This window comes from Coregonus clupeaformis, chromosome 16 (genome assembly GCF_020615455.1).
Source record: "Coregonus clupeaformis isolate EN_2021a chromosome 16, ASM2061545v1, whole genome shotgun sequence".
NCBI classification, from domain to species: Eukaryota; Metazoa; Chordata; class Actinopteri; order Salmoniformes; family Salmonidae; genus Coregonus; species Coregonus clupeaformis.
Window position 1 is genome coordinate 41,500,397 of NC_059207.1, and position 27,728 is coordinate 41,528,124.

The following is a 27,728-nucleotide window of genomic DNA, read 5'->3' on the forward strand; positions in this document are numbered from 1 at the left end:
CGGATGTGTAGAGAGCCTATTCAAGGACCTTTTTGTGCCTAATCAGAGACCTTGAAGGGTCACTGTCCCATACTACGATCCTTCACTGCAGTGGGGACAGTGCACTTTAGGATACATACAACATAGAGTGATGGATAGATGTCTCCTTAGCCTTAGTCTCATCGAGCTAATGCCCCTATTACAGTTACAGTTAAAATACTGCTGATACAATAATGAGTTACTTTCATTCCGTCTTTGCAACCGTGAACCGTATGTGAATAATGTAACAGAAATATAATAGTGGCAACTCCTGCTTTGATCCTGTCCTCGAACTGCATGACCATAAACAATGGGTGGCAGGGGCAGACTGGGACAAGAATTTGGCCCTGGCATTTCATCCACACCAGCCCACATCACTGTGCGCGCCGCCAACTCACCCCCCACACACCCCATCCTCACACATACACCCTACACAATGACCCTACTTAGACACATGCAACAGTGCTGACACATATTTTTATTTTATTTTTTATTTCACCTTTATTTAACCAGGTAAGCCAGTTGAGAACAAGTTCTCATTTACAACTGCGACCTGGCCAAGGTAAAGCAAAGCAGTGCGATAAAAACAACAACACAGAGTTACATATGGGGTAAAACAAAACATAAAGTCAAAAAATACAACAGAAGATATATATACAGTGTGTGCAAATGTAGCAAGTTATGGAGGTAAGGCAATAAATAGGCCATAGTGCAAAATAATTACAATTAGTATTAACACTGGAATGATAGATGTGCAAGAGATGATGTGCAAATAGAGATACTGGGGTACAAATGAGCAAAATAAATAACAATATGGGGATGAGGTAGTTGGGTGGGCTAATTTCAGATGGGCTGTGTACAGGTGCAGTGATCGGTAAGGTGCTCTGACATCTGATGCTTAAAGTTAGTGAGGGAGATAAGAGTCTCCAGCTTCAGAGATTTTTGCAGTTTGTTCCAGTCATTGGCAGCAGAGAACTGGAAGGAATGGCGGCCAAAGGAGGTGTTGGCTTTGGGGATGACCAGTGAGATATACCTGCTGGAGCTCATACTACGGGTGGGTGTTGCTATGGTGACCAGTGAGCTAAGATAAGGCGGGGATTTGCCTAGCAGTGATTTATAGATGGCCTGGAGCCAGTGGGTTTGGCGACGAATATGTAGTGAGGACCAGCCAACAAGAGCGTACAGGTCACAGTGGTGGGTAGTATATGGGGCTTTGGTGACAAAACGGATGGCACTGTGATAGACTACATCCAATTTGCTGAGTAGAGTGTTGGAGGCTATTTTGTAAATGACATCGCCGAAGTCAAGGATCGGTAGGATAGTCAGTTTTACGAGGGCATGTTTGGCAGCATGAGTGAAGGAGGCTTTGTTGCGAAATAGGAAGCGGATTCTAGATTTTACTTTGGATTGGAGATGCTTAATGTGAGTCTGGAAGGAGAGTTTACAGTCTAACCAGACACCTAGGTATTTGTAGTTGTCCACATACTCTAAGTCAGACCCGTCGAGAGTAGTGATTCTAGTCGGGTGGGCGGGTGCCAGCAGCGTTCGGTTGAAGAGCATGCATCTAGTTTTACATGTGTTTAAGAGCAGTTGGAGGCTACGGAAGGAGTGTTGTATGGCATTGAAGCTCGTTTGGAGGTTTGTTTGTTTTACATACATCTTTATGTGCACAAACTAATATCATAGGCTAATTGGAGTTCAACACCTGAGGAAGTGGAAACTCAAAACACATTAACTAGAATGCTAACTCTAAATAATACCCACTGCTGGTTAGGGCCGTGATGATACCAGTATCAAGATACTCGGTAGTATCGTGGCAAGGAAACAAAACATGAAGTGGATTTAACTTATTTAGGAAAACAGCCCTAATGTTGGAAACAAACATAATTATGTTGCCATCCAGAGTCACATTTATTTTCCAAGCTATAGTACACAATATGTTACATACAGCAGGTTTTTAAAGTACCAAAAAGTTTGATATGCTTCGTGTTTTCATTTTTGCCGTGTAATAAATATCGGGATACTGGAAGTAGTAGCTATATATTCATCCAACAGTAATGTAATGTCCTAAAAAACCTTTGCAGTTGCAGGGTACTACCCATGAGACTTATTAGGCCTATGTCCTCGCAATGGCCGGTGCATATTTCGCTTGAGCGCCGCTCCATATCTCAAAGCCATATCAAATATCTTGGTTGTAAAATAGTTGCTATTGAGAGTTGAGAAATAACTATATCTACAGCATTCCAGTGCTTAATTTGAGCCGGATCCGGCACCTCTCCGTTTTGGAGTGTTTTGTTCCGGAACTTATTTGGCCGGATAAATCTCATGGCCTGAAAAAGTATTTTTTTGCAATGTAAAAATTCTAAGAAAAGCTATCAAAGTTCATTCGAGTTGCCTCTTCGTTAATTCTCCTACCCCCACAAAATAACGTAATGTGAAAAAGTTGGGGTGGGTCCGGCTGTATGTGTGAGACCAACGGGCAATGTGAGAAGCGCGCTTATATCTCTCACATAACAGGAATGAGATTCACTTTCTATGATCTCTCTCGCTCTCTGCTTTGATAGACATGAGCCTCATCTCTCCAGCGTTGCACTTCATCATTTATTTCCTTATAGAATCATTGCCGCACGAAGGGTTCTGAAGGAACTGCAGCACCCCTGATGAATTGAAATAAATGTGCCAAAGTTGTAGAATTACAGCTGTCTGTTCAGAAAGTAATGACATCATTCATAATAGTCTACTACACCATGAGAAGGCCTATAATTTAGCCACAGGGGATCAATAGGTCATTGTGGATTGTAGCCCAATAACAAGGAATAGCCTACAGTCTGGAACGCGCAGGAAATCTGTCAGTGAACAACATGCAGACAAAACAGGCCTTTCGCAACATTGCAAATACAATCGAGGGAAAACACAGGTTGGAAAGCAAATGTCTCTTGCTGAAAAGAAAATACTCTATGCTGTAGGCTACCAACATATTTAATCAACTTCCAAATATTGTTTTACAAAGTAAAACAAAAGAGAGATTGGTTTTTGGCACGAGCGCATCGGCCATCACCAGCGAGTGAGCTGCGCATCATTGGGTGAGTCAGTCAAAGCATTTTTAGGACTATGATTTCCTCCTCATATTGTAGCCTACAATATGTCACCACCGACCTAGGCCTAGGATATTGATGGATTCAAGACAAGGTTGTTTTTATTGATCTCAGATTCTCAGTTTGTCAGTGTCAAAGTAGCCTGCCATTTCGATAATTTGTGCTGTATTAAAAAAATATTCTGCCAAGGTCACCAGTCATGTAAAATGATGTAGAATTGCATGAAATGCGTTTATAAAAGGCCACATTTTCCCCGGACCCTAGGCTACTAAAATGTTTCCCAATGTGTGCAACTTCTGTAAGTGCCTCTACTCTAATGCTCTATGTCACTACGCAAATGCGATGATATGCATGCAATGCTTGATTATAAAGGTGATTTTTTTTCTCATGCGTTCCGGTACCTGAGAACTCCCCCAAGTTACAAATGAAGCACTGCAGCATGCCCCAGCGCAACAGGCACAGAGGCAGGGCACACACTTTCCTTACAGTAATCATGAGGATAATGCACTTTACTCTTTCACCAAATCATGGTTTTAGCTGGCCCAAAAAAATTACGTTTTGAGTGAGGTGACAGTGTAGTATGTGCCATTTCTACGTTTATAGGCACCCTTTCCATTTTTTATGATACATTTTCTTGGCTGACTAACTGATTACAGAGTCGGAGCAGGTCTCTTTGCTGATGACCCGTTTGACTTTGAATGTGAGTTTGTGTGACCTCAGCTTAGCCTATCAGAAAACCGGGTCGGTCCATCTTGGTAGGGGGGCCTGCTGTTGGCCACTGATAAGCCAAAGGCTCATTACAGATCTGTAAAATACATCTTAACAGGCCCATGGGCTGCCGGCCATGTCACCTTTTTCATTTATTTTCATTTTTGAATTAAAAAAAATGTCTTTGTGTATGTCAATTTTGACCAGCCCAACCAACTAAAAAATGGTCCAGCCCATCTGGCATTTGTCAGAATTGCCAGATGGCCAATCCGCCCCCGATGGGTGGAATCCAGAATGAAGCAAATGTTTATCATGAACCGGAATTCCAAAATAAATACCTTGTGGGTTTTGTATTGCTTCAATTATGCAGACAAATTGATACAACTATAATTACTAGATAACCAAATGCCCTGGCGTAGACTTGTAATGTTTCGCCACACAGGCTTTTACACATTCAAATAAGAGGTTGAATTGACCTTGACCCTCATGCCATTCACATAGTCAGGCACTTGAGTTCAATATCTTAGGAATACAGCATCTCTACACAATATCTACCCTCACTGAACCTATGTTCTATATTCACATTGCACACCAGTCTCATTAACACAGAACCTATACAAAAGTGGACATTTCAGACCTGATACAACAACAGATATATTAGAACTCAGGAGCGCGTCTCAGAATGTAGATTCTAAGAAAAACCTTGAGTTTTATTAATTTGACCTGGCTGCGCTGGTAGATTTATCATAGCCACAGTATGCCAGTTTCCATTAATAATTACATTAGCTTATTGAACTGGTATACACAGTGCTTAAGGACCGACATCCAATATGGATAGATAGTCATTGTGACAACAGAGAAGTTGAACTGACATTTTTTCTCATAGAGCTCATTCCAGCAGGGACCATGCAGGTACAACATCTCAGGTACTGAAACTGGAATAATCTCTCAGAAAAATGTTTGAAATGCCATGAATGAAATGTTATCTAAAATGCAAAGGATTATACTATAAATTAAATGTAAATCAAAAGTAAATGTGTTCTGATTGTTTTACATACATTTATGCCAAATGCATTGTGTCTTAGAATATATGAGTACTGAAAGCATAATAGGCCTATTGATGATGAATAATAGAAATGTTTTAAATCTGCTCATTTTCTTGATTAAATTAGGCGTAACAGACCCGTACGATTTACTGTGTGTCTGTCTACTCATGTATATGTGCATCTCAGTTATTATCTGCTTGCTTGGATGGGAAAAAAGGGTGCATCATCGTCTCCGTAGTCGTCACATGACGATGACCAATAAGAACTTTAGTAACTTTTTCTGCTATTTGATAAAGAAAAAACAGCAAAGAGGAAGCTGGAAATGACTTCAGTTATTCGTGGAGATCACCATTATCCTAAATTTTTTGTTTATTAGGCTACGAATTTGTTTAGCAGATTCGGATTGTATATAACATCCAAAGTGATCTAAGTTTTGCAGCATCTTCTTGAATAGGTTTTATTGTCTTCGACGTATAGCCTACCTCATAGGTAATACAATGTTGGGAGAAAAGGCACAAGGTAAGTGAACAAATCCGCTAGTGGAATGTGTAGAATTGTCTGAAGCTTTGGATATGCCTACATTAACTTTTAGTTATTTGCTATTTGTAAACCCTATAAGTAAGCAGATAGACCAACATTAAAATAGAAATAAATGTCCCTTGTTTATGTCAATGTCTTTCAACATAATGCAAGACAAATATTATATTGACCTGGCATATTCAGTAGTCTATTCAAGGAATAGCTCTTCAACTATTCAATAGGTTCCAAAGTATTTCTCCTTGCACACTTTTTTTTTATTGGTGGGGGGATTCTTCATGCCTCAGTAAGGGAAATAAGAACAAAAAATACAGTTTTGCTCTGCATTTGAAATCAAAATGGTACAAAATTAAATGCTTTCTCTCTACGTCTGAACTTGAGGTATAGAGTAGCCTAGGCCAATAGATTTAGATATATTTTTTAAGCCGTTTGCATGTAAAGGTAATTGCCAAAACAGCAAATATAGTCCAATGTGAATCAGTGAATCGAAATGAATTCTACAAAATAGCCTACAGAAAAACAAAACAATTAAGCCTACTTATTGGATATAATCTTCCTATTTTGTCAAAAATAATTATAAAAGCTAGTTAGCCTAACACGCCTTGTCGAAATGTAGGCTATTGTTTGAACGGCCTTAAAATATAATTAACTAATATGCATTGGGTTTGCGTTTCCTGTTATAGATCGAGCCTATTGATTCATGAATAAATTATTATAAAAACAATTATTATTTCATGTTTAGATGATTGCTGTTCACATGCATATGGTCTAAAGTCATAACTTAGTCACAGAATAAAAACTAACTCTGCATCTTAATTACGAAAACAAAAACGACTGATGGTTACGATAATAATAATAATAATATAAATAACAACAAACAACATGAATAATAATAACAATAATTGTAATAATAATCGTTATAGCCTAACTATGCTATAATAGCAATAATAATAATAACAACAACGACATTAATAATAATAATAATAATAGTAGTAGTAGTCATAATCATCATAATAGATAGGCTATTATCACTTTCGGTCATCCTCCGTTCCTATTTGACACCGTGTTGGTTCAAGGCATTCTCCTTAAGATAGGACATCTTCGTTTATTATTTTGCAAGAAAGATTATACTGTACCACACATAGGTTGTTTTTTCACGATAGGTGGTCGCATCCACCGCTCATTGGCCAATCTCCCAATAGAAGGTGAGAGAGCCCTGAGTAGAGGACATGTGCACGTGTCGAAGGCTATGCTTATAGACAGAAGAGATCTGAAACGTGCGTGGACAGTGTTGTGCGTGTGGATTATAAAAGGCGTTATTCTATCCTAGTCGGAGCCATTTCTTGATTAATAGGAATAACCACTTGGAAGAAGGGGGCGATAAAGGTAATCAACCATACGCGTTATATTCGGTCGAATCCGTCTAAAGATGAGCCTGTCTTATCATAAAAAACAATTGTTTACATTGGATTGTAATAAATTATTAATTTAAATGTTTTAATGTATGCTCCCATGTATAATGGAATCGTCGGTCTTATTTTTGTGAAATAGACTGAAACGGTTGTCAATCAGCTCTCTGAAAACGCTAATATCACCGCACCATCAATCTACCATATTTATTGTGGAAATAAATAAACTTCTGCATTCTTCGCAATATATATATTAACCCATATTAAGATTATTATTAGCCAAACTATATTTTTGTTTTAGATTTCAAGCCTTTTGGAAGTTTGATTTAAAGCAGATATTATTTCATAACTGCACAGAATCCTACAATTTCGTCCTGCATTTAAAAATTTCTCAAGGGCAGTAAATGCATTCGATTAAGAAACTGTACATTATTTGAATTAATTGATTCGTTACATCCCTGCTTCATCCGTTCTTGACCCTTGATTTTATTTGCGAACCAGGTGTTCCATTGAAGGTAGGCATAATGGACTACACCTATGATGAAGATTTCGAAGAATCGTGTCCTGTTTGTGGAGATAAGGTCTCAGGATACCACTATGGACTCCTTACATGTGAAAGTTGTAAGGTATTTTCATTTGGAATTATTCATTATTTCAATTTTCTTTTTTTTCTTGTGTTTGTGGGTATTGTGGCCCATCAACCTAATGTAGGATACATATTTTCTCCAGGGCTTCTTCAAGAGGACAGTCCAGAACAATAAGAGGTACACTTGTGCAGAAAACCAGGAGTGTAAAATAGACAAAACACAGCGGAAGAGATGTCCCTGCTGCCGATTCCAGAAATGCCTCAGTGTTGGTATGAGATTAGAAGGTATGGTTCTCTTCATCTCACCCCTTCATTTGACATTATCAGTGAGTGGATTTCAACCTTATTGTCCAGGAGAAATACGCCCTTAATGTTTTGGCATATTTTTTCATTTGCATGTGATTGTATCTATTTGCATTTGTTATAATTTGCTATGCGCCCAAAATATGTCCAATAGATGGTCTGTATGCCTACAGGGGATGCTATAGCCTAATGTCTTCGTATCAGTTGCATCTGAATTGTTAAATAGTTATGCAAAAGTTGTAGTGGTAGTTATGTTTTGAATTAGGGACAGACAATATACAGAGTAGAGCAGTTTAGGGTCCGTGGTTTTGTGGGGGCCTAGAGCATGCAAAACATGAGGTGGCCAGAGCGCGGAGCACACCAGTGATTCCCACCCAGGCTGTGATGCGAAAATGAAGCACCTGTTTCCGCGGAGAAATGACACATTCTTCATTTGCTAATAAAACTCTGGGCTTCTTGCTGTGGTTTTAAACGGATACTTTCTATTTACATCAACAGGGTTACCATTGTGTAACTGCAAATGCATTAGCATATGTTCTGTTTAGTAAATTGTCAAAAAGAGAATTGTGATACCCTGGTGGTTGTTTTACATTGCTTTTTCCAAAAATTGGTTCAGGAAACTGCCAAACACATATTCCTAACTAAATTAGGCTATTTTCATGTGCACTTGTTATGGCTGTATTTACAATGATATATGTTTGAATGAGTTTCTCTTTATAAGGATAGTGCAAATAATTATTTTTCATGAGGAGCATTTTTCCATGATATCCTTCTGGCTCTAGCCTAGTAACAAACTGCATATAAAGACCCACTATTGTTGACATAGTTCTGTTTCTCAACTTCTTGTCTCTTTCTGTGACAGCTGTGCGTGCGGACCGCATGCGTGGGGGCAGGAATAAGTTTGGCCCCATGTACAAGCGGGACAGAGCCATGAAGCAGCAGAAGAAGGCTTTGATACGTTCCACAGGCTTCAAGCTGGAGTCTGCTCCTCCACAGCTCTCCCCTGTACAGACTAACTATGGCTTCACCGGCACCCTGCACAGCCTCCCGTCCCTCCCCAAAGGCCTCATGCCCTCCACCCCATCCTGCATCAACCCCACCGACTATGAGGCCAGCCTCTACGGACCCCACTCCCTGGGGGTGACCATGCAGCCCCATGGACCCCTGCCTACCCAGTACCAGTGCACAGCATTCCCCAGCAGGGCCATCAAGTCTGAGTACCCTGACCACCACACAAGCTCCCCAGAGTCTCTGGTGGGGTACCCCTTTCCGGATGTGTACCCCTCCGGTGGCTCCCCACAGCCTCCCAGCCTCTCCCCCCTGGTGCTGGAGCTGCTGCGCTGCGACCCAGATGAGATGCAGGTGCAGAGTAAGATCATGGCCTTCCTGCAGCAGGAGCAGAGTGGCCGGGGCCGGCAGGACAAGCTCAACACCTTCAGCCTCATGTGTCGCATGGCCGACCAGACTCTGTTCTCCATAGTGGAGTGGGCCAGGAGCTGCATCTTCTTCAAGGAGCTCAAGGTAAGCTTCCCAGACCCCGTCCACACAGAAATGATAGGAGAGACATGCACATTTAGAAATATAAATATTAAGAAATGATTCTTAGAATAATGATCACCGTATCATATCTTATCGTTACAATTATCTTATTATTCCACTTCATAGATAAGTGATATCAAGAATATTGAAGATAAACATTTTAAAGTATAGCTTTGATATCTTAATGTTTCTTCATCCTCTTTCTGAAACTCTGCACCCACTCACAGATAATGGCAGTAAAGAAGAAAGGCCTGTGTAAAGATGTTCTATTTACTATGACAGATAACAGTCATTTTTCTGTCCCTCCTTGTTTCTGGTGGAGGCACTCAAATAGAGCAGCAGTTAAAGAGGTGACACCATAACCCAGTCTGTCTCCCTCTGGGTAATGATTTGAGATGCATCACTGTCCATGTCAGATAGGCCTTGTACTTTGAGTCTCTTTGTCAAATGAAGGGTGTAGTTGAGTTGTGCCATACTGTACAGCATGAGTTATGGCTCCAGTCAAATGTTACCCCTGGCCCCAGAGGAGAGAGAAATCAATACTGTTGTTTGACACTGTGGTGGCTGACCAGAGGGGTATACTATGAAGGAAGCTAGATCTACTCTGGGTTTTCTGAAGCTAGCCAGCTTCAGTTAGCTTCACATTCCATCTCAGGCTTCATCCGTATACTACAATGGTGGATATTGCTCATCTGCCACGTGGCTAGTCGAATGCCGAACTCTTCATGGAGACAATGCTGTAGCATCAATCCATGGGCGAGTCAGTGCCACATTTTCATTTGTGTAGAAATCAAAATGAAAGAAAATGTATCTTGCAAATTCAGCAGGCTATGGTGTGAAATAGGCTTTTAGAAGTGCCGTCTTTATTTTATTACTTATCATTAATGCTGCCTTTGGTGTGCTTTGGTGTGCTTTGGTGTGCTTTGGTGTGCTTTGGTGTGCACAAGCACCATTTTTCCCACTCCCATCCATAAAATAATTGTATTAAGTCATAGCTGCAACAGTTTTACTATGCTTGATGTTTCAAATGCATTCTGTCATTACTAAATGTGTAATGTGATAGGTATTTTAAAATTAACATTTTAAAACTAAAAACTAAAAATATAAGAGGGAGGGATTCTGATTTCATTGGTCCTCAACTCGTGGCTCAGCCACTTCATTCAGGATAAATGGAGTAAGCTCTGAGTTAACCTGCAGGTTAGTTCTGAAGGATTCGTTGCCACAGAAATGTACCTGGCTAAAAGGTTAGCCACTTTCGTGGTACCGGTTATCCCAAGTTGAACTCAAAGTTGACCAAAGTTACAGATAGATGGCCGAAAGGAGACAATGCATGCTGGTGTTGATGAAGGCTGATCTGTGCTATTGCTCAATGCTCACTGTGCTATTTGTTGAGGCTGTCCTCAGCCAGAGAATGGCTTGCGACGGGAACTTACTAATGGATTGTTTGCTCTTTGCCACATAAAATATTAGAAAAAGATTTTGCACCAGGTCTGAATTGAGGTGTATTTAGAAGCAACTTTTTGTCATATTATTGTTATTTGTCCGATAGCCTTATCTGTGAGACAGTGAGTCCTTTGTGTGGTGAGACAGGAACATAGTATCTCTGTAAAGGCTGTATCAGGGGGACACACAGAGTGGTCCCATTCTTCACTTTACTTTATTCTTTTAACTGGGTTATTTTAGGGTCGGTAGGCCTATATGCCTCTGAGGACATTTACATTTACATTTTAGTCATTTAGCAGACGCTCTTAACCAGAGCGACTTACAGGAGCAATTAGGGTCAAGTGCCTTGCTCAAGGGCACATTAACGTCATTTAGCAGACGCTCTTAGCCAGAGCGACTCACAAATTGGTACGTTCACCCTATAGCCAGTGGGATAACCACTTTACAATTTGGGGGGGGTTAGAAGGATTACTTTATCCTATCCCAGGTATTCCTTAAAGAGGTGGGGTTTCAAATGTCTCCGGAAGGTGGTGAGTGACTCCGCTGTCCTGGCGTCGTGAGGGAGCTTGTTCCACCATTGGGGTGCCAGAGCAGCGAACAGTTTTGACTGGGCTGAGGGGGGAGCTATGCTTCCGCAGAGGAAGGGAGCCAGCAGGCCAGAGGTGGATGAACGCAATGCCCTCGTTTGGGTGTAGGGACTGATCAGAGCCTGAAGGTACAGAGGTGCCGTTCCCCTCACTGCTCCATAGGCAAGCACCATGGTCTTGTAGCGGATGCGAGCTTCAACTGGAAGCCAGTGGAGTGTGCGGAGGAGGGGGGTGACGTGAGAGAACTTGGGAAGGTTGAACACCAGACGGGCTGCGGCATTCTGGATGAGTTGTAGGGGTTTAATGGCACAGGCAGGGAGGCCAGCCAACAGCGAGTTGCAGTAGTCCAGACGGGAGATGACAAGTGCCTGGATTAGGACCTGTGCCGCTTCTTGTGTAAGGCAGGGTCGTACTCTCCGAGGACCCATGTTCTGATGCAGTGATCATTGGCCAGTAGTAGTTATGGCAGCATCATCAGTACTATAGAGTTAGACCTGACTGGGGAGGAGAATTCTGTACCTGGACAAACAACGGTCTGAAAAATAGCTTCAATGACAGTGATAAGGTTTTGTTTTAAATACAATATGAGAAAATGGCCAGCATATCTTATTTGATGTAATAATATGTAATCTAAGCTAGCTATGGGATTATGATTATGGAAAATGGGAGAGCCACTTTAGTGTTGCCTCAGGCATGTTGATAGTGCAAAGCCAACAGTAACATTTGAACTGCATGAATTTCAGTCATGTTACGCACCTCTGATGTATCCTGGCTAAATTGCAACCAATTGTGAGGTTGTAGACTTGAACAGCGCGAGGCGAGCACAAAGCGGTGGATGTTTGCCAGGAGAGAGAGAGAGCCTCCTGCAGAAAGAGCTATCTTTCTCTGAGTAATTACATTCCATCCAGACGATAACAGGGGAATGTCAGCTCTCTCTCCACGGCCCAGTATTTTGTCTCTCATTGTTCATATTTGCACAGGAAAAATGGAGCTATCATCTGCTAAATTTACCTTGGGCATTGCCAGTATGTTTGTGTCAGATGCTGCCATTACTTGAGTTTTCGCATACAGTATCTGACTTTGACATACCTGTAGCATATGATCAAACATAATTATATGCATGCAGGGGTGGTGCATTGTAGCAGCCCTTTTCTAAATGATGATGAAAAGAAAGATATATATTTATTGTTTGATGGTTTTAGACCTGTCCGTCTGATCTCCAGAACATCTGTATTGGTCTCAAAACCAAATTATGACAGTTATGGAATGGCACTGAGTGAGGCAGGTTCATGCTTTCCTGTTTCTGCCAGCCAGGGGGGACAAGACTGATTGTCCCTTGACTGAACGTTCACTGTGTGTATGTGAGTGTGTGTGTGTGTGTGTGTGTGTGTGTGAAATGTTGTGTCTGTGTGCCGAATTCTCCTTGAGAAGAAGTACTGTATGATGAATCAAGATGTTGGGTGTTGGTCCTGTAGCTCCGACTGGGAGCAAGATTGAACTTCTCCTCTGGACAGATATATAGTTCCATTCACGTTGTAGTAATTCTGTCATCCCCATGCCAGATGAATGTGTGTCCTGGTGCTGTTAGGGGGCTACAGCAACACTCTCTGTCACCAGCTGCAGAATTACTGACAGTGTTGTCCTTCGACACCCAGAGTAATATGTGCTAGCAATGAGGAGCACCCAATCACCCCCCCTCCCTCCCATCTGCCTTAATGGGTGGGAGCAAGGGGGGTGACGGAGGACAGGGAGCGGTGAGGAGGTGGAAGAGGTCATCTCTGTGGCTCGTAAATACAACGTGATGATGCGCAAGACACTGACACCAGCCCCAGACGCTGGAAATATGGCACAATGACCCGTCCTCTCTGGGTTTTATAGTCACCCAATTTATCTATCCATGTAGCTATTTGTGTCTCAGGTGGGACCACACTATCCCATGTGGATGTTAGCTTTTAAAGGGGTTGATGTTAGATTGATGCCTGCTTAGCGCTGTGGCGGTCATGAAATTTCATCAGACGGTGATTGTCAAGCAAATAACTGTCGGTCTCACGGTAATTGACCGTTAATTAACATATGCACATTTAGCATCTCCTGGCTTCCATACATAGCCTACAAGCCACTGATGCTGACCTTTGCAACATCTACATTTAAAAAAGTCTAATAAATCCATGTAATATAGCCTACACCTTCACAATAAATCCAGACACGTCTAAAGAAGCATAATATGAAGAAAATGTAGTATATTTCAGAAGAACAGAATAGCATACTCTGAGTTGTCCTTATGTTAGGTCCTGATCTGGCTATGCCAAATGGCTGTGGGCTACACTAGTTCATTTAGCAGACAAGATTTGCTTAGAATTCCGTGGCATTATTTTATAGTATGAAGAATACAATTGAACAAAGCTGAATAAAATAGAAAGGATATTTTCTCCAAACGATTTGAGGAAGTGCGCACATGCGGCTATTCTGTGTTGAGCGGTTAACGAAGAAACAGGTATTCCTATATGCTTAATTTAGAGTTATTAATGTAACTTTAGTTGTTCTACAAATGTTAGGCTATATGTTTTGATTTTTAATACATTGTAATGCTGCATGATGCGACTAATGATGATTTGAAAAAAGTCGCTTGAAAGGCATGAGCTCTGCTTTGTTTTTTTTGTGCAGGCTGTATACACTACATCAGTCACTCATTCACAATTTGACAAGCATTTCACGGCGGCATCCCCTTTGTGTGGCCGTAATGTACCCCAAAAAAATCCATGCCTTTCGCGGCCAGTTGCCGTTGAGCCCTTCTCCCTGAGTGCTGCGTTCTCCATCACGTGATCGGGTCTTTCTCACAGGCTACAAGTGAAGACAGACACATCGGTGACACAACTGCGCGCGTCCTTATCCAATTCCGAGGTGCATATTGAAGATATTGGAAGAACTGTCCACATTTACTTTACGTCAGCCAACAAGATGAGTAGGCCTTACGAACAGCAAAAGCACTAGCCTATGTCAATCTACTATCCCTCATAGTACAAAGGTCAACCTATTCTATTCTGTGTGAGAAATACATATTCCAAACATAGTCTGGGACAGTTGTGGGATGCGATAGATCCCAAATTAATACAACCACTAGTATTAAAAAACCTTTACGCAATGTGGATGACACAATGGATCAGAACATTTAGCTTAAAATGTTGATAAACTATTAGGCTATTTCTTCACATTATAAGCGCAGCAATGCACACATGGTAGTAAGCGCAAATGTTCCATTAGAGGAAAACACCATTATCAAAAGTGACCGCAAATGCAATTATGCATGTAATGCTTTTATTATAAAGGTGCATTTTTATGGTGAAAATTATCTTCCCCAAACTTGAAACTCACGCGCTGCTTATGTATGCCAGTTAGGCTCTACACCCCTTGTAAAGCTGATTAATGTGCTTAATTTTAAGAAGTTATTTGGCCACTTTAGTTGTGATACAAACCTTATTAAAACATATAGGCCTATGGGCTAGTCTACATGAGGTGTGCGACTATGATTCGACAAAGTTGCAAAAACAAGGCATTGTTTCTTATAGAATTCACAAGTGATAGGCTTATATTGTCACCAATCAGACTATTCTTGATTTAATCTTGTCTTGACATATACTAAATCTTAATTGTGTGAAATTTGTTTGATTTAGAATGAACCATTATCATGCACCTGTATCGAAACAGGGGCAGCGGAAAAAATACATGTCATCTATGCACTTAAATAGCGAATGGAGGACGCTTTTCCCCGTGGTTAATTTTCATGCCCGCCAGGTAGGCTATACTCCTGTTGTAAATATAAGCAATGTGCATAATATTAGGAAAGTTGAAAAATAAATATAGTAGGCCTAGACCATAGAAAGCAGTAGAGTCCATTACTTTTCTCGCGCAATTGCATACAGTGAGGGAAAAAAGTATTTGATCCCCTGCTGATTTTGTACGTTTGCCCACTGACAAAGAAATGATCAGTCTATAATTTTAATGGTAGGTTTATTTGAACAGTGAGAGACAGAATAACAACAAAACAATCCTGAAAAACGCATGTCAAAAATGTTATAAATTGATTTGCATTTTAATGAGGGAAATAAGTATTTGACCCCCTCTCAATCAGGAAGATTTCTGGCTCCCAGGTGTCTTTTATACAAGTAACGAGCTGAGATTAGGAGCACACTCTTAAAGGGAGTGCTCCTAATCTCAGTTTGTTACCTGTATAAAAGACACCTGTCCACAGAAGCAATCAATCAATCAGATTCCAAACTCTCCACCATGGCCAAGACCAAAGAGCTCTCCAAGGATGTCAGGGACAAGATTGTAGACCTACACAAGGCTGGAATGGGCTACAAGACCATCGCCAAGCAGCTTGGTGAGAAGGTGACAACAGTTGGTGCGATTATTCGCAAATGGAAGAAACACAAAATAACTGTCAATCTCCCTCTGCCTGGGGCTCCATGCAAGATCTCACCTCGTGGAGTTGCAATGATCATGAGAATGGTGAGGAATCATCCCAGAACTACACGGGAGGATCTTGTCAATGATCTCAAGGCAGCTGGGACCATAGTCACCAAGAAAACAATTGGTAACACACTATGCCGTGAAGGACTGAAATCCTGCAGCGCCTGCAAGGTCCCCCTGCTCAAGAAAGCACATATACAAGCCCGTCTGAAGTTTGCCAATGAACATCTGAATGATTCAGAGGAGAACTGGGTGAAAGTGTTGTGGTCAGATGAGACTAAAATCGAGCTCTTTGGCATGAACTCAACTCACCGTGTTTGGAGGAGGAGGAATGCTGCCTATGACCCCAAGAACACCATCCCCACCGTCAAACATGGAGGTAGAAACATTATGCTTTGGGGGTGTTTTTCTGCTAAGGGGACAGGACAACTTCACCGCATCAAAGGGACGATGGACGGGGCCATGTATCGTCAAATCTTGGGTGAGAACCTCCTTCCCTCAGCCAGGGCATTGAAAATGGGTCGTGGATGGGTATTCCAGCATGACAATGACCCAAAACACACGGCCAAGGCAACAAAGGAGTGGCTCAAGAAGAAGCACATTAAGGTCCTGGAGTGGCCTAGCCAGTCTCCAGACCTTAATCCCATAGAAAATCTGTGGAGGGAGCTGAAGGTTCGAGTTGCCAAACGTCAGCCTCGAAACCTTAATGACTTGGAGAAGATCTGCAAAGAGGAGTGGGACAAAATCCCTCCTGAGATGTGTGCAAACCTGGTGGCCAACTATAAGAAACGTCTGACCTCTGTGATTGTAGTCCCCTGTAGCTCAGTTGGTAGAGCATGGTGCTTGCAACGCCAGGGTTGTGGGTTCATTTCCCACGGGGGGCCAGTATGAAAAACAAAAACAAAAAAAGGTATGCACTCACTCTGGATAAGAGCGTCTGCTAAATGACTAAAATGTAAATTGCCACTAAGTAATGTTTTGCAGAGGGGTCAAATACTTATTTCCCTCATTAGTAAATGCAAATCAATTTATAACATTTTTGACATGCGTTTTTCAGGATTTTTTTGTTGTTATTCTGTCTTTCACTGTTCAAATAAACCTACCATTAAAATTATAGACTGATCATGTCTTTGTCAGTGGGAAAACTTACAAAATCAGTAGGGAATCAAATACTTTTTTCCCTCACTGTAGCCTATTGAAATGTTGCGCAACATGAGCTCATGGGCTCTCATGAAGTGTTTGATTATATTTTCGAAAACATTTGTATTGATGTCAGAGTGATTAGAGGGACAATAGAGTGCTGAGTACCAGGCAGTTAGCAAGTTTGGTAGGCTACTGATGACCATCAGCAGCATCAGAGCTTGGAGAAGCCTAATTACCGTGACAAAATGGTCACATGGAATTTGACTTTTTTCATGACTTGTGACCGCCGGTGTGGCAGTAATACGGTCACCGCAACAGCCCTATGCCTCTTTGAGATTGTAATATCAGTGTAGGCTGTTTTATTTGACATTGGGTTTGACACTAGATTGGTTCTTCACTACTCCTATGTTTGGCTGTGTGGAATGAGTTTGAGCTTTCATGTGACCTGTTGTTTTCTATTTCTTCTTCGAGGTGGGGGACCAGATGAAGCTTCTTCAAAACTGCTGGTCTGAGCTGCTGGTCCTGGACCATGTCTTCAGACAAGTGCAACATGGGAAGGAGAGCAGCCTGCTGCTGGTTACTGGCCAGGAGGTAAGCAGCCTCGCAGTTCCAACATAAAATTAATACAATGCTCATACATTGATGAATACCAGACATACATACAGTCACACACACACACACACACATGCATTCATCATGTAGTCATTACAGATACATAACCTCTACGGATAGCAATACGTATTTTTTGTTGTTGTTGCAATAATGTATATCTATATAGTAATTACTGTTTTTACGCTGTACCAATGTAATTACCACACATTATTTTAGTGACATAATGTCTGTGGTCCTCTGTAGCTCAATTGGTAGAGCATGGCGCTTGTAACGCCAGGGTAGTGGGTTCGATCCCCGCGACCACCCATACGTAAAAATGTATGCACACATGACTGTAAGTTGTTTGGATAAAAGCGTCTGCTAAATGGCATATTATTATAATATAAAGTGGGACTACACTGAGTGCTCTTTCCATGACATAGACTGACCAGGTGAATCCAGGTGAAAGCTACTGTATGATCCCTTATTGATGTCACTTGTTAAATCCAGTTCAATTGGTGTAGATGAAGGGGAGGAGACAGGTTAAATAAGGATTTTTAAGCCTTGAAACAATTGAGATATGAATTGTGTATGTGTGCCATTCAGAGGGTGAATGGGCAAAACAAAAGGTTTAAGTGCCTTTGAACAGGGTATGGTAGTAGGTGTCAGGCGCACCGGTTTGAGTGTGTCAAGAACGGCAACGCTCCTGGGTTTTTCCAGTGGTGGAAAAAGTACCCAAATGTCATACTTGAGTAAAAGTAAAGATACCTTAATAGAAAATGACTCAAGTAAAAGTGAAAATCGCCCAGTAAAATACTACTTGAGTAAAAGTCTAAAAAGTATTTGGTTTTAAATATACTTATGTATCAAAAGTAAATCTAATTGCTAAAATATACTTAAGTATCAAAAGTAAAAGTAAAAGTATAAATCATTTCAAATTCCTTATATTAAGCAAATCTTTTTAATTTACGGATAGTCAGGGGCACACTCCAACACTCAGACATAATTTACAAATGAAGCATTTGTGTTTCTTGAGTCAGTGAGTCCGCCAGATCAGAGGCAGTAGGGATTACCAGGGATGTTCTCTTGATTAGTGCGTGAATTTGAGTGTTTTCCTGTCCTGCTAAGCATAAAAAATGTAACGAGTACTTTTGGGTGTCAGGGAAAATGTATGGAGTAAAATGTACATAATTTTCTTTAGGAATGTAGTGACGTAAAAGTAAAAGTTGTCCAAAATATAAATAGTAAAGTACAGATACCCCAAAAAACGACTTAAGTAGTACTTTAAAGTAATTTTACTTAAGTACTTTACACCACTGGGTTTTTCACACTCAACAGTTTCCCATGTGTATCAAGAATGGTCCACCCCCAAAGGACATCCAGCCAACTTGACACAACTGTGGGAAGCATTGGAGTCAACATGGGCTAGCATCCCTGTGGAACGCTTTCAACACCTGAGGGCAAAAGGGTGTTCCTAATGTTTTGTATGCTCAGATATAGATTAGTAATTATGGCGCCGGAGAAGATGGCTGCCGTTTTACAGCCCTCTAACCAATTGTACTATTATGTGATTTTTTTGCGTTATTTGTAATTTATTCTGTACATAATGTTTCTGCCACCGTCTCTTATGACTAAAAAGAGTTTCTGGATATCAGGACAGCGATTACTCACCTCGTATTGGACGAAGATTTTTTCTTCAACGAGTCGGACGCGAAGGATATCCTACAGACACCCGACAAGGCCCAAATCCCCATCATTCGCATGAGAAAGAGACAGAGATATCGTGGACATAGGTCGGGGTGCCTTGTAAGGATCCGACGGCGAGTGAGTAAACTGCCTCTTCCATCAATCCTATTAGCCAATGTTCAATCATTTGAAAACAAATTGGACGACCTACGATAAAGGTTATCCTACCAACGGGACATTAAAAACTGTAATATCTTATGTTTCACCGAGTCATGGCTGAACGACGACATTGATAACATACAGCTGGCGGGATATACGCTACATCGTCAGGATAGAACAGCTGACTCTGGTAAGACAAGGGGTGGCGGTCTGTGTATATTTGTAAACAACAGCTGGTGCATAAAATCTAACACTAAGGAATTCTCTAGGTTTTGCTCGCCGGAGGTATAGTATCTCATGACAAGCTGTAGACCACACTATTTACCAAGAGAGTTTTCATCCATATTTTTCGTAGCTGTCTATCTACCACCACAAACCGATGCTGGAACTAAGATTGCACTCAATGAGCTGTATAAGGCCATAAGTAAACAGGAAAACGCTCATCCAGAGGCAGCGCTCCTAGTGGCCGGCGACTTTAATGCAGGGAAACTAATTTCTACCAGCATGTTAAATGTGCAACCAGAGGAAAAAAAACTCTAGACCACCTTTACTCCACACACAGAGACGCATACAAAGCTCTCCCTCGCCCTCCATTTGGCAAATCTGACCATAATTCTATCCTCCTGATTCCTGCTTATAAGCAAAAACTAAAGCAGGAAGCACCAGTGACTCGGTTAATAAAAAAGTGGTCAGATGACGCAGATGCTAAGCTAAAGGACTGTTTTGCTAGCACAGACTGGAATATTTCACAGGATTCTTCAGATAGCATTGAGGAGTACACCACATCAGTCACTGGCTTCATCAATAAGTGCATTGATGACGTCGTCCCCACAGTGACCATACGTACGTACCCCAACCGGAAGCCATGGATTACAGGCAACATCCGCACTGAGCTAAAGGGTAGAGCTGCTTTCAAGGAGCGGGACTCTAACCCGGATGCATATAAGAAATCCCGCTATGCCCTCCGACGAACCATCAAACAGGCAAAGAGTCAATACAGGACTAAGATTGAATCGTATTACACCGGCTCTGACGCTCGTCGGATGTGGCAGGGCTTGAAAACTATTACAGACTACAAAGGGAAGCACAGCCGCGAGCTGCCCAGTGACACAAGCCTACCAGATGAGCAAAATCACTTCTATGCTCGCTTCGAGGCAAGCAACACTGAGGCATGCATGAGAGCATCAGCTGTTCCGGATGACTATGTGATCACGCTCTCCGTAGCCGATCAGGTCAACATTCACAAGGCCGCAGGGCCAGACGGATTACTAGGACGTGTACTCCGAGCATGCGCTGACCAACTGGCAATTGTCTTCACTGACATTTTCAACATGTCCCTGACTGAGTCTGTAATACCAACATGTTTCAAGCAGACCACCAAAGTCCCTGTGCCCAAGGACACTAAGATAACCTGCCTAAATGACTACCGATCCGTAGCACTCACGTCTGTAGCCGTGAAGAGCCTGTAGCCATGGCTCACATCAACACCATTATCCCAGAAACACTAGACCCACTCCAATTAGCATACCGCCCCAACAGATCCACAGATGATGCAATCTCTTTTGCACTCCACACTGCCCTTTCCCACCTGGACAAGAGGAACACCTACGTGAGAATGCTATTCATTGACTACAGCTCAGCGTTCAACACCATAGTGCCCTCAAAGCTCATCACTAAGCTAAGGATCCTGGGACTAAACACCTCCCTCTGCAGCTGGATCCTGGACTTCCTGACGGGCCACCCCCAGGTGGTAAGGGTAGGTAACAACACATCTGTCACGCTGATCCTCAACACGGGGGCACATCAGGGGTGCGTGCTCAGTCCCCTCCTGTACTCCCTGTTCACCCATGACTGCATGGCCAGGCATGACTCCAACACCATCATTAAGTTTGCCGACGACACAACAGTGGTATGCCTGATCACCAACAACGATGAGACAGCCGATAGGGAGGAGGTCAGAGACCTGGCCGTGTGGTGCCAGGATAACAACCTCTCCCTCAACGTGATCAAGACAAAGGAGATGATTGTGAACTACAGGGGAAAAAAGAGGACTGAGCACGCCCCCATTCTCATCGACAGGGCTGTAGTGGAACAGGTTGAGAGCTTCAAGTTCCTTGGTGTCCACATCACCAACAAACTAACATGGTCCAAACACACCAAGACAGTCGTGAAGAGGGCACGACAAAGCCTATTCCCCCTCAGGAGACTGAAAAGATTTGACATGGGTCCTCAGATCCTCAAAAAGTTCTACAGCTGCACCATCGAGAGCATCCTGACTGGTTGCATCACCGCCTGGTATGGCAATTGCTCGGCCTCTGACCGCAAGGCACTACAGAGGGTAGTGCGTACGGCCCAGTACATCACTGGGGCAAAGCTTCCTGCCATCCAGGACCTCTATACCAGGTGATGTCAGAGGAAGGCCCTAAAAAATACTCCAGCCACCCTAGTCATAGACTGTTCTCTCTGCTACCGCACAGCAAGCGGTACCGGAGCGCCAAGTCTAGGTCCAAAAGGCTTCTCAACAGCTTCTACCCCCAAGCCATAAGACTCCTGAACAGCTAATCATGGATATCCAGACTATTTGCACTGCCCCCCCACCCCACCCCATCCCCCCTCTTTTACGCTGCTGCTACTCTGTTTATTATTTATGCATAGTCACTTTAACTCTACCCACATGTACATATTACCTCAATTACTTCGACTAGCCGATGCCCCCGCACATTGACTCTGTACCGGTACCCCCTGTACATAGCCTCCCTACTGTTATTTCACTTTACTGCTGCTCTTTAGTTATTTGCTTTAAAAAAATTTACTTAACACTTTTTTACTTTTTACTTTTTTAAAAACTGCATTGTTGGTTAAGGGCTTGTAAGTAAGCATTTCACTGTAATGTCTACACCTGTTGTATTCGGCGCATGTGGCAAATAAAATTTGATTTGATTTGATATGTACAGTGCCTTCAAAAGGTATTCCCACGCCTTGACTTTTTCCACATTTTGTTAAGTTACAGACTGAATTTAAGATGGATTGAGATTTTATGCCACTGATTTACACACAATAACCTACAACGTCAAAGTGGAATTTTGTTTTTAGAAATTGATAAAACATTTAAAGCTGAAATGTCTTGAGTCAATAAGTACTCAACCCCTTTGTTATGGCAAGCCTAAATACGTTCAGGAGTAAAAATGTGCTTAACAAGTCACATAATAGGTTCCATGGACTAACTCTGTGTGCAATAATAGTGGTTAACATGATTTTTGAATGATTACCCCATCTCAGTACCCCACATCTGTAAGGTCCCTCAGTCGAGTAGTGGATTTCAAGCACAGATTCAACCACAAAGACCAGGGAGGTTTTCCAATGTCTTGCAAAGAATAGCACCTATTGGTAGATTGGTACAAATAAAAAAAGCAGACACTGAATATCCCATTGAGCATGGTGAAGTTATCAATTACACTTTGGATGGTGTATCAATACACCCAGTCACTACAAAGATACAGGCGTCCTTCCTAACTCAGTTGCCGGAGAGGAAGGAAACCGCTCAGAGATTTTACCATGAGGTGATTTTAAAACAGTTACAGAGTTTAATGGCTGTGATAGGAGAAAACTGAGGACGGATCAACAACATTATAGTTACTCAACAATACTAACCTAAATGACAGAGTTAAAAGAAGGAAGTCTGTACAGAATGCAAATATTCAAAAACCAGCATCCTGTTTGCAATAAGGCACTAAAGTAATACTGAAACATTTTTTGCCAAAGAAATGAACTTTTTGTCCTTAATACAAAGCGTTATGTTTGGGGAAAATCCAACTCAACACATCACTGAGTACCACTATTCATATTTTCAAGCATGGTGGTGGCTGCAGCATGGTTTGGATCAGCTCGTCATCGGCAAGGACTAGGGAGTTTTTTTTTAGGATATAAATAAATGGAATAGAGCTAAGCACAGACAAAATCCTAGAGGAAAACCTGGTTCAGTCTGCTTTCCAGCAGACATTGGGAGACAAATTCACCTTTCAGCAGGACAATAACCTCAAACTCAAGGCCAAATATACACTGGAGTTGCTTACCAAGACGACATTGAATGTTCCTGAGTGGCCTAGTTACAGTTTTGTCTTAAATCGGCTTGAAAATCTATGGCAAGGCTTGAAAATGGATGTCTAGCAATGATCAACAACCAACTTGACAGTGCTTGAAGAGTTTAAAAAAGAATAATAATATTGTACAATCCAGGTGTGCAAAGCTCTTAGAGACTTACCCAATGAAACTCACAGCTATAATTGCTGCCAAAGGTGATTCTAGCATGTATTTACTCTGTTTTATTTTACATTCATCTTTTTTTTTTAAGTCGAATTTTTCTTTCACTTTGACCCTACAGAGTATTTTGTGTAGATCGTTGAAAAAAAGAGACAATGAAATCCATTTTAATCCCAATTTGTAACACAACAAAAAGTGAAAAAAATTCAAAGAGTGTGAACACTTTCTGATGCCTGCTCTTGTTCTTTTACATTTGGTCGTGTTTGGAAGATGCAGAACAGAACAGGAAAAAACAACCATCAGCTTGTCTCTGCAGCCTGTAACTGACTCCTGGGTTTGGGGAGGAGAGGGGAAAGATGGCCGCTTGTTTTTAGTTGCTTCTTGTTTAAATCGTGTTCTTTTTTTCTCATAAAGAGTGCAATGGAAAACAGGGTATTTTTATCTACATACTGTACTAGGTTTATGGGAACAGGAGGAAGAGGGGCTTAAAAGTTACACTGTATAATTCTAGAAGTTACTGTGGGAATTGGAAGATTTAACGTCCAATATGTTACATAAAATTCCAATCGCATTAATTTAGAAGGTGGTGAGAAGCTACTGCAGACTCAATGTATGGCATCTATGAACATGTATTGAAGCTGTACTGTACTGTAATTCAGGTTGAAGTGGTGGCAACTCCACCACTTTTCAACCTCATTTTCATTATCTCCAGCACAATACCAGTGTCTACATATGTGAAAACAGCGCATTTCTACGTTTTGTAGAAAAAAACATAAAGTAAAAAAGTTCTACCCAATGACATCAAAAACAGTGATTTTCTAACACTATGAGATTTGCGGTGATGTGGGGAGTAAGAAAATACCCTCCCTCTGTTTTGAAAAACACAGTTTTTCTCACTTTTAATTCCACCCTTTCATGTACATTTACATTTGAGTCATTTAGCAGAGTTTCTTATCCAGAGCGACTTACAGGAGCAATTAAGGTTAAGTACCTTGCTCAAGGGCACATAGACAGATTTTTCATTTAGTCGGCTCTGGGTTTTGAACCAGGGATCTTTCGGTTACTGGCCCAACACTCTTAACCGCTAGGCTACCTGTCACAGAGAAGCATTGTTTAGGATCTTTCTTCTTATCTTTTGAACCACAGATCATAGAAATGCGCTGTTTTTACTGGTTCGGTGCTGGAGAAAATATATATGAGGTTGAAAAGTGCCAGAATTGCCCTTTAAAGCCTGTATATACAATAAAACATAATGTTGTCCTCCTGTGTTGTGTTGCAGATGGATCTGTCATCCATGGGGTCCCAGGCAGGAGTGAGTCTGTCAGGCCTGGTCCAGAGAGGACAGGAGCTGGCTGGGAGGCTGCTGGCCCTGAAGTTAGACAGGAGAGAGGTTGCCTGCATCAAGTTCCTCCTCCTCTTCAATCCCAGTGAGTAGACCACATGGACATACACTATACACACTGTATGCTGTACCACATTAGATGGTGATTATTAGTCTTATAATATGTATATAATATGTATATAATATATGCCACTTAGCAGACACTTTTATCCAAAGCGACTTACAGTCATGCATGCATACATACAGCTCATGTATAGCTCATTACAGCTAGCTCATGAATGGAATAGATTTGTGATAGACCATGTAACATTACTATGGCCTTTCAAAGATCTGAATTTGATTAGGTTTGAGGTACTTCTTCACACTTTTTTGTATTGTAGCTGTGGTTTGTATAACCCAGTGACGTGTAGTACTTAAGAATGGACAAATAACTTTTTCAAACTTTTTGTTGGAAATAGGTTTTAGTTGACAACCCTCGCTGTCCCATTTATTTTGAAAGGCAGAAGTGACATTTTAAATGGAAATGTCACAGCCATTGATATATGTTTATTTATCCAGAAGGTTACAACTGTTGTCTGAACCAATCCTTTATTTTCAGGTATACTCACTTAATTAAATGTAGGGCCTTGTCAAAAGGCAATATTAACAAAGAAGACAATCTCACCCATTATTCTTTAATAGCATTCAATGGAACCATAATGGATGGGCCTATCATTCAATAATCTGACTGACATTCATGCAGTGGCTTCTACATATGGAGTGTGTATAGACGACAGTTGCCCAGATTCCCTTAAGCGACTGCTATTTAGCGCCAGCGAGCTGGGAATAAAAGGCTTTAGAATAATGAGAGCACTCGTCACAGGCAGAAAATATTTGCCATCTCCGCTGTCTGTTTCATTCTCTCTCTCTCCCTCATCTTTCAATCAATGAGTCAGGTTTATCAGGGCAATTTAGTTGCCCTTAAGCGGTTTGAAAAAAATATTAAAAATATTTAATTACTGTGTGAATGGCTCTCCTGGCAGGACTCAGCTGATGCTGAATAGAAGTCCATTATAGGGTCTAGCTATTGTCACACACACACACACACACACACACACACACACACACACACACACACACACACACACACACACACACACACACACACACACACACACACACACACAACCCTGCTGCACACTGTACAGATCCAATGTACCAGAAATGGAATATTAGTAATAAACTGATGCAATGTCAATGCTAAAGCTTAGGCCTACACTTGATCTCCACAAGCTGAGCCTTAACACAGGGATTTGAGGAACAGTTTCAAATAAATATATCAATATTATCCCATTTATGTGATCATCTACAGAGTAATATAATCCCCCTTAAAGCTCTTTCCTATGTCCCTGTCCAGATGTGAAGCTGTTGGAGAACCAGGTGTTTGTGGAGAGTGTTCAGGAGCAGGTGAATGGGGCTCTGCTAGAGTACACTCTGTGCACCTACCCCCTGTACCTGGACAAGTTCAGCCAGCTGGTGTTACGTCTGCCAGAGCTGCGTGCCCTCAGCACTCAGGCAGAGGACTACCTGTGCTACAAACACCTGAGTGGGGAGGTGCCCTGCAACAACCTTCTCATCGAGATGCTGCATGCCAAGAAGGACTGTATATGAGCACCACGCTACCACCACTACACACCAACAGATTGTCTGTGGGACTAATGCTGTGGAAGCAAAGAGGGGATTTATGATTAAAGCTAGGAGAAAATGATGTGTGTTTGTGTGCGTGCATGCATGCGTGAGTAGCCCCTCTGTCCAAGGTGTGTGTAAACAGAATATGGACTCATTGTTTTGGCAGTCCTTTAAATGTACATAGTTATAAAATGTACAAAGAAGCTATGTTATGATACTGTATGTAATAAATGTAACTTTTACGTTTTGTTGAATTAAGCAGAGTGAGGTCTACACTATAACCCCTGTTATTCAGACTTGTCTTAGCCTTTCAAATATAGTGTAAGCACTACATTTATTAGAGCACTTGTTCCTTTGTAAATTGTCACCAACTTTACCAAAAAATGTGGTATGTGAAAAATATGTTATGTTCAATATCGTTTTTTTCTATTAGATATTGATATTCTAATATATTAACTACACATATGTTTACAATAATTACATAAGCATACTCATTCAGTTTAATGACAGTCTGTTACTCCAATGAGAGATCGACTTAAAGTGGTAGAAAGAGAGAAAGATACAGAGGAGAGAGGGGGAGGGGGAGGGGGAGGGGGGAAGAGATGGAGTAAGAGAGAGGGAGGGAGAGAGCCCTGAATGTGGCGCTGATGTGTGGGAGAGAATGAAAGGAAGCCATCTTTGGCTGCATCCATCTCTTATTAACAGATTAATGGAGGACGGCCCCAGAAAGAGACACCCACATGTGTGGACAGAAAAATGAACAACAAAGAAAGCAATCTCTTATTAAGTAGATGTGTTAAAAATGAATGTTCTTGGTAAGCTTTACGGTATAAGTCCTCTAGCCTCTTCTGTCCACCGTTGCTACAGAGCCAGGTCAAGGATAGGGGGTCGTGCACTGTGGATGTGCTCCAGTCCTTTTGTACTCGCAGAATGAAGGAAAACATGCAATTGGCAATGTATGGATGTTTTTTCTTTTCAAGGTAAACTTGAAGGAGAGCTAGGGAAATCCAGTTGGATTCAAGTGTAAAGAGAAAATAGACTTATCGTACTTTAGAAATGGCAGGGAAATTGGCAGATGAAGCACAAAACATTAAGTATCAGGACGGCAAGGAATGAAATCAACATCAACAACAACAAC

General features: G+C 41.6%; 1 protein-coding gene across 2 annotated transcripts; it reads left to right on the forward strand.

Annotated features, from left to right (window-relative positions):
- The first annotated feature begins 5,219 nt into the window (after positions 1-5,219).
- On the forward strand, positions 5,220-27,153 carry LOC121584125 (nuclear receptor subfamily 5 group A member 2-like). 2 transcript variants are annotated; one of them, XM_041899957.2, is made up of 7 exons: positions 5,220-5,386; positions 7,315-7,439; positions 7,543-7,684; positions 8,565-9,223; positions 17,356-17,475; positions 24,860-25,007; positions 26,319-27,153. In XM_041899957.2, the coding sequence occupies exons 1-7, from the start codon at positions 5,365-5,367 to the stop codon at positions 26,570-26,572; spliced, it is 1,470 nt and encodes a 489-aa protein (XP_041755891.1). In that variant the 5' UTR covers positions 5,220-5,364; the 3' UTR covers positions 26,573-27,153. The 2 variants fall into 2 exon arrangements, with proteins under 2 accessions (XP_041755891.1, XP_041755892.1); XM_041899958.2 differs by lacking the exon at positions 5,220-5,386 and adding an exon at positions 6,715-6,790.
- Positions 27,154-27,728: the final 575 nt, after the last annotated feature.

Coding starts and splice junctions, on each gene's coding strand:
- LOC121584125 (XM_041899957.2), top strand. CDS start 5,365: ATGTTGGGAGAAAAGGCACAAG. Junction 5,387..7,314: donor GTTGGGAGAAAAGGCACAAG/GTAAGTGAACAA, acceptor TTTGCGAACCAG/GTGTTCCATTGAAGGTAGGC. Junction 9,224..17,355: donor TCTTCTTCAAGGAGCTCAAG/GTAAGCTTCCCA, acceptor TTCTTCTTCGAG/GTGGGGGACCAGATGAAGCT.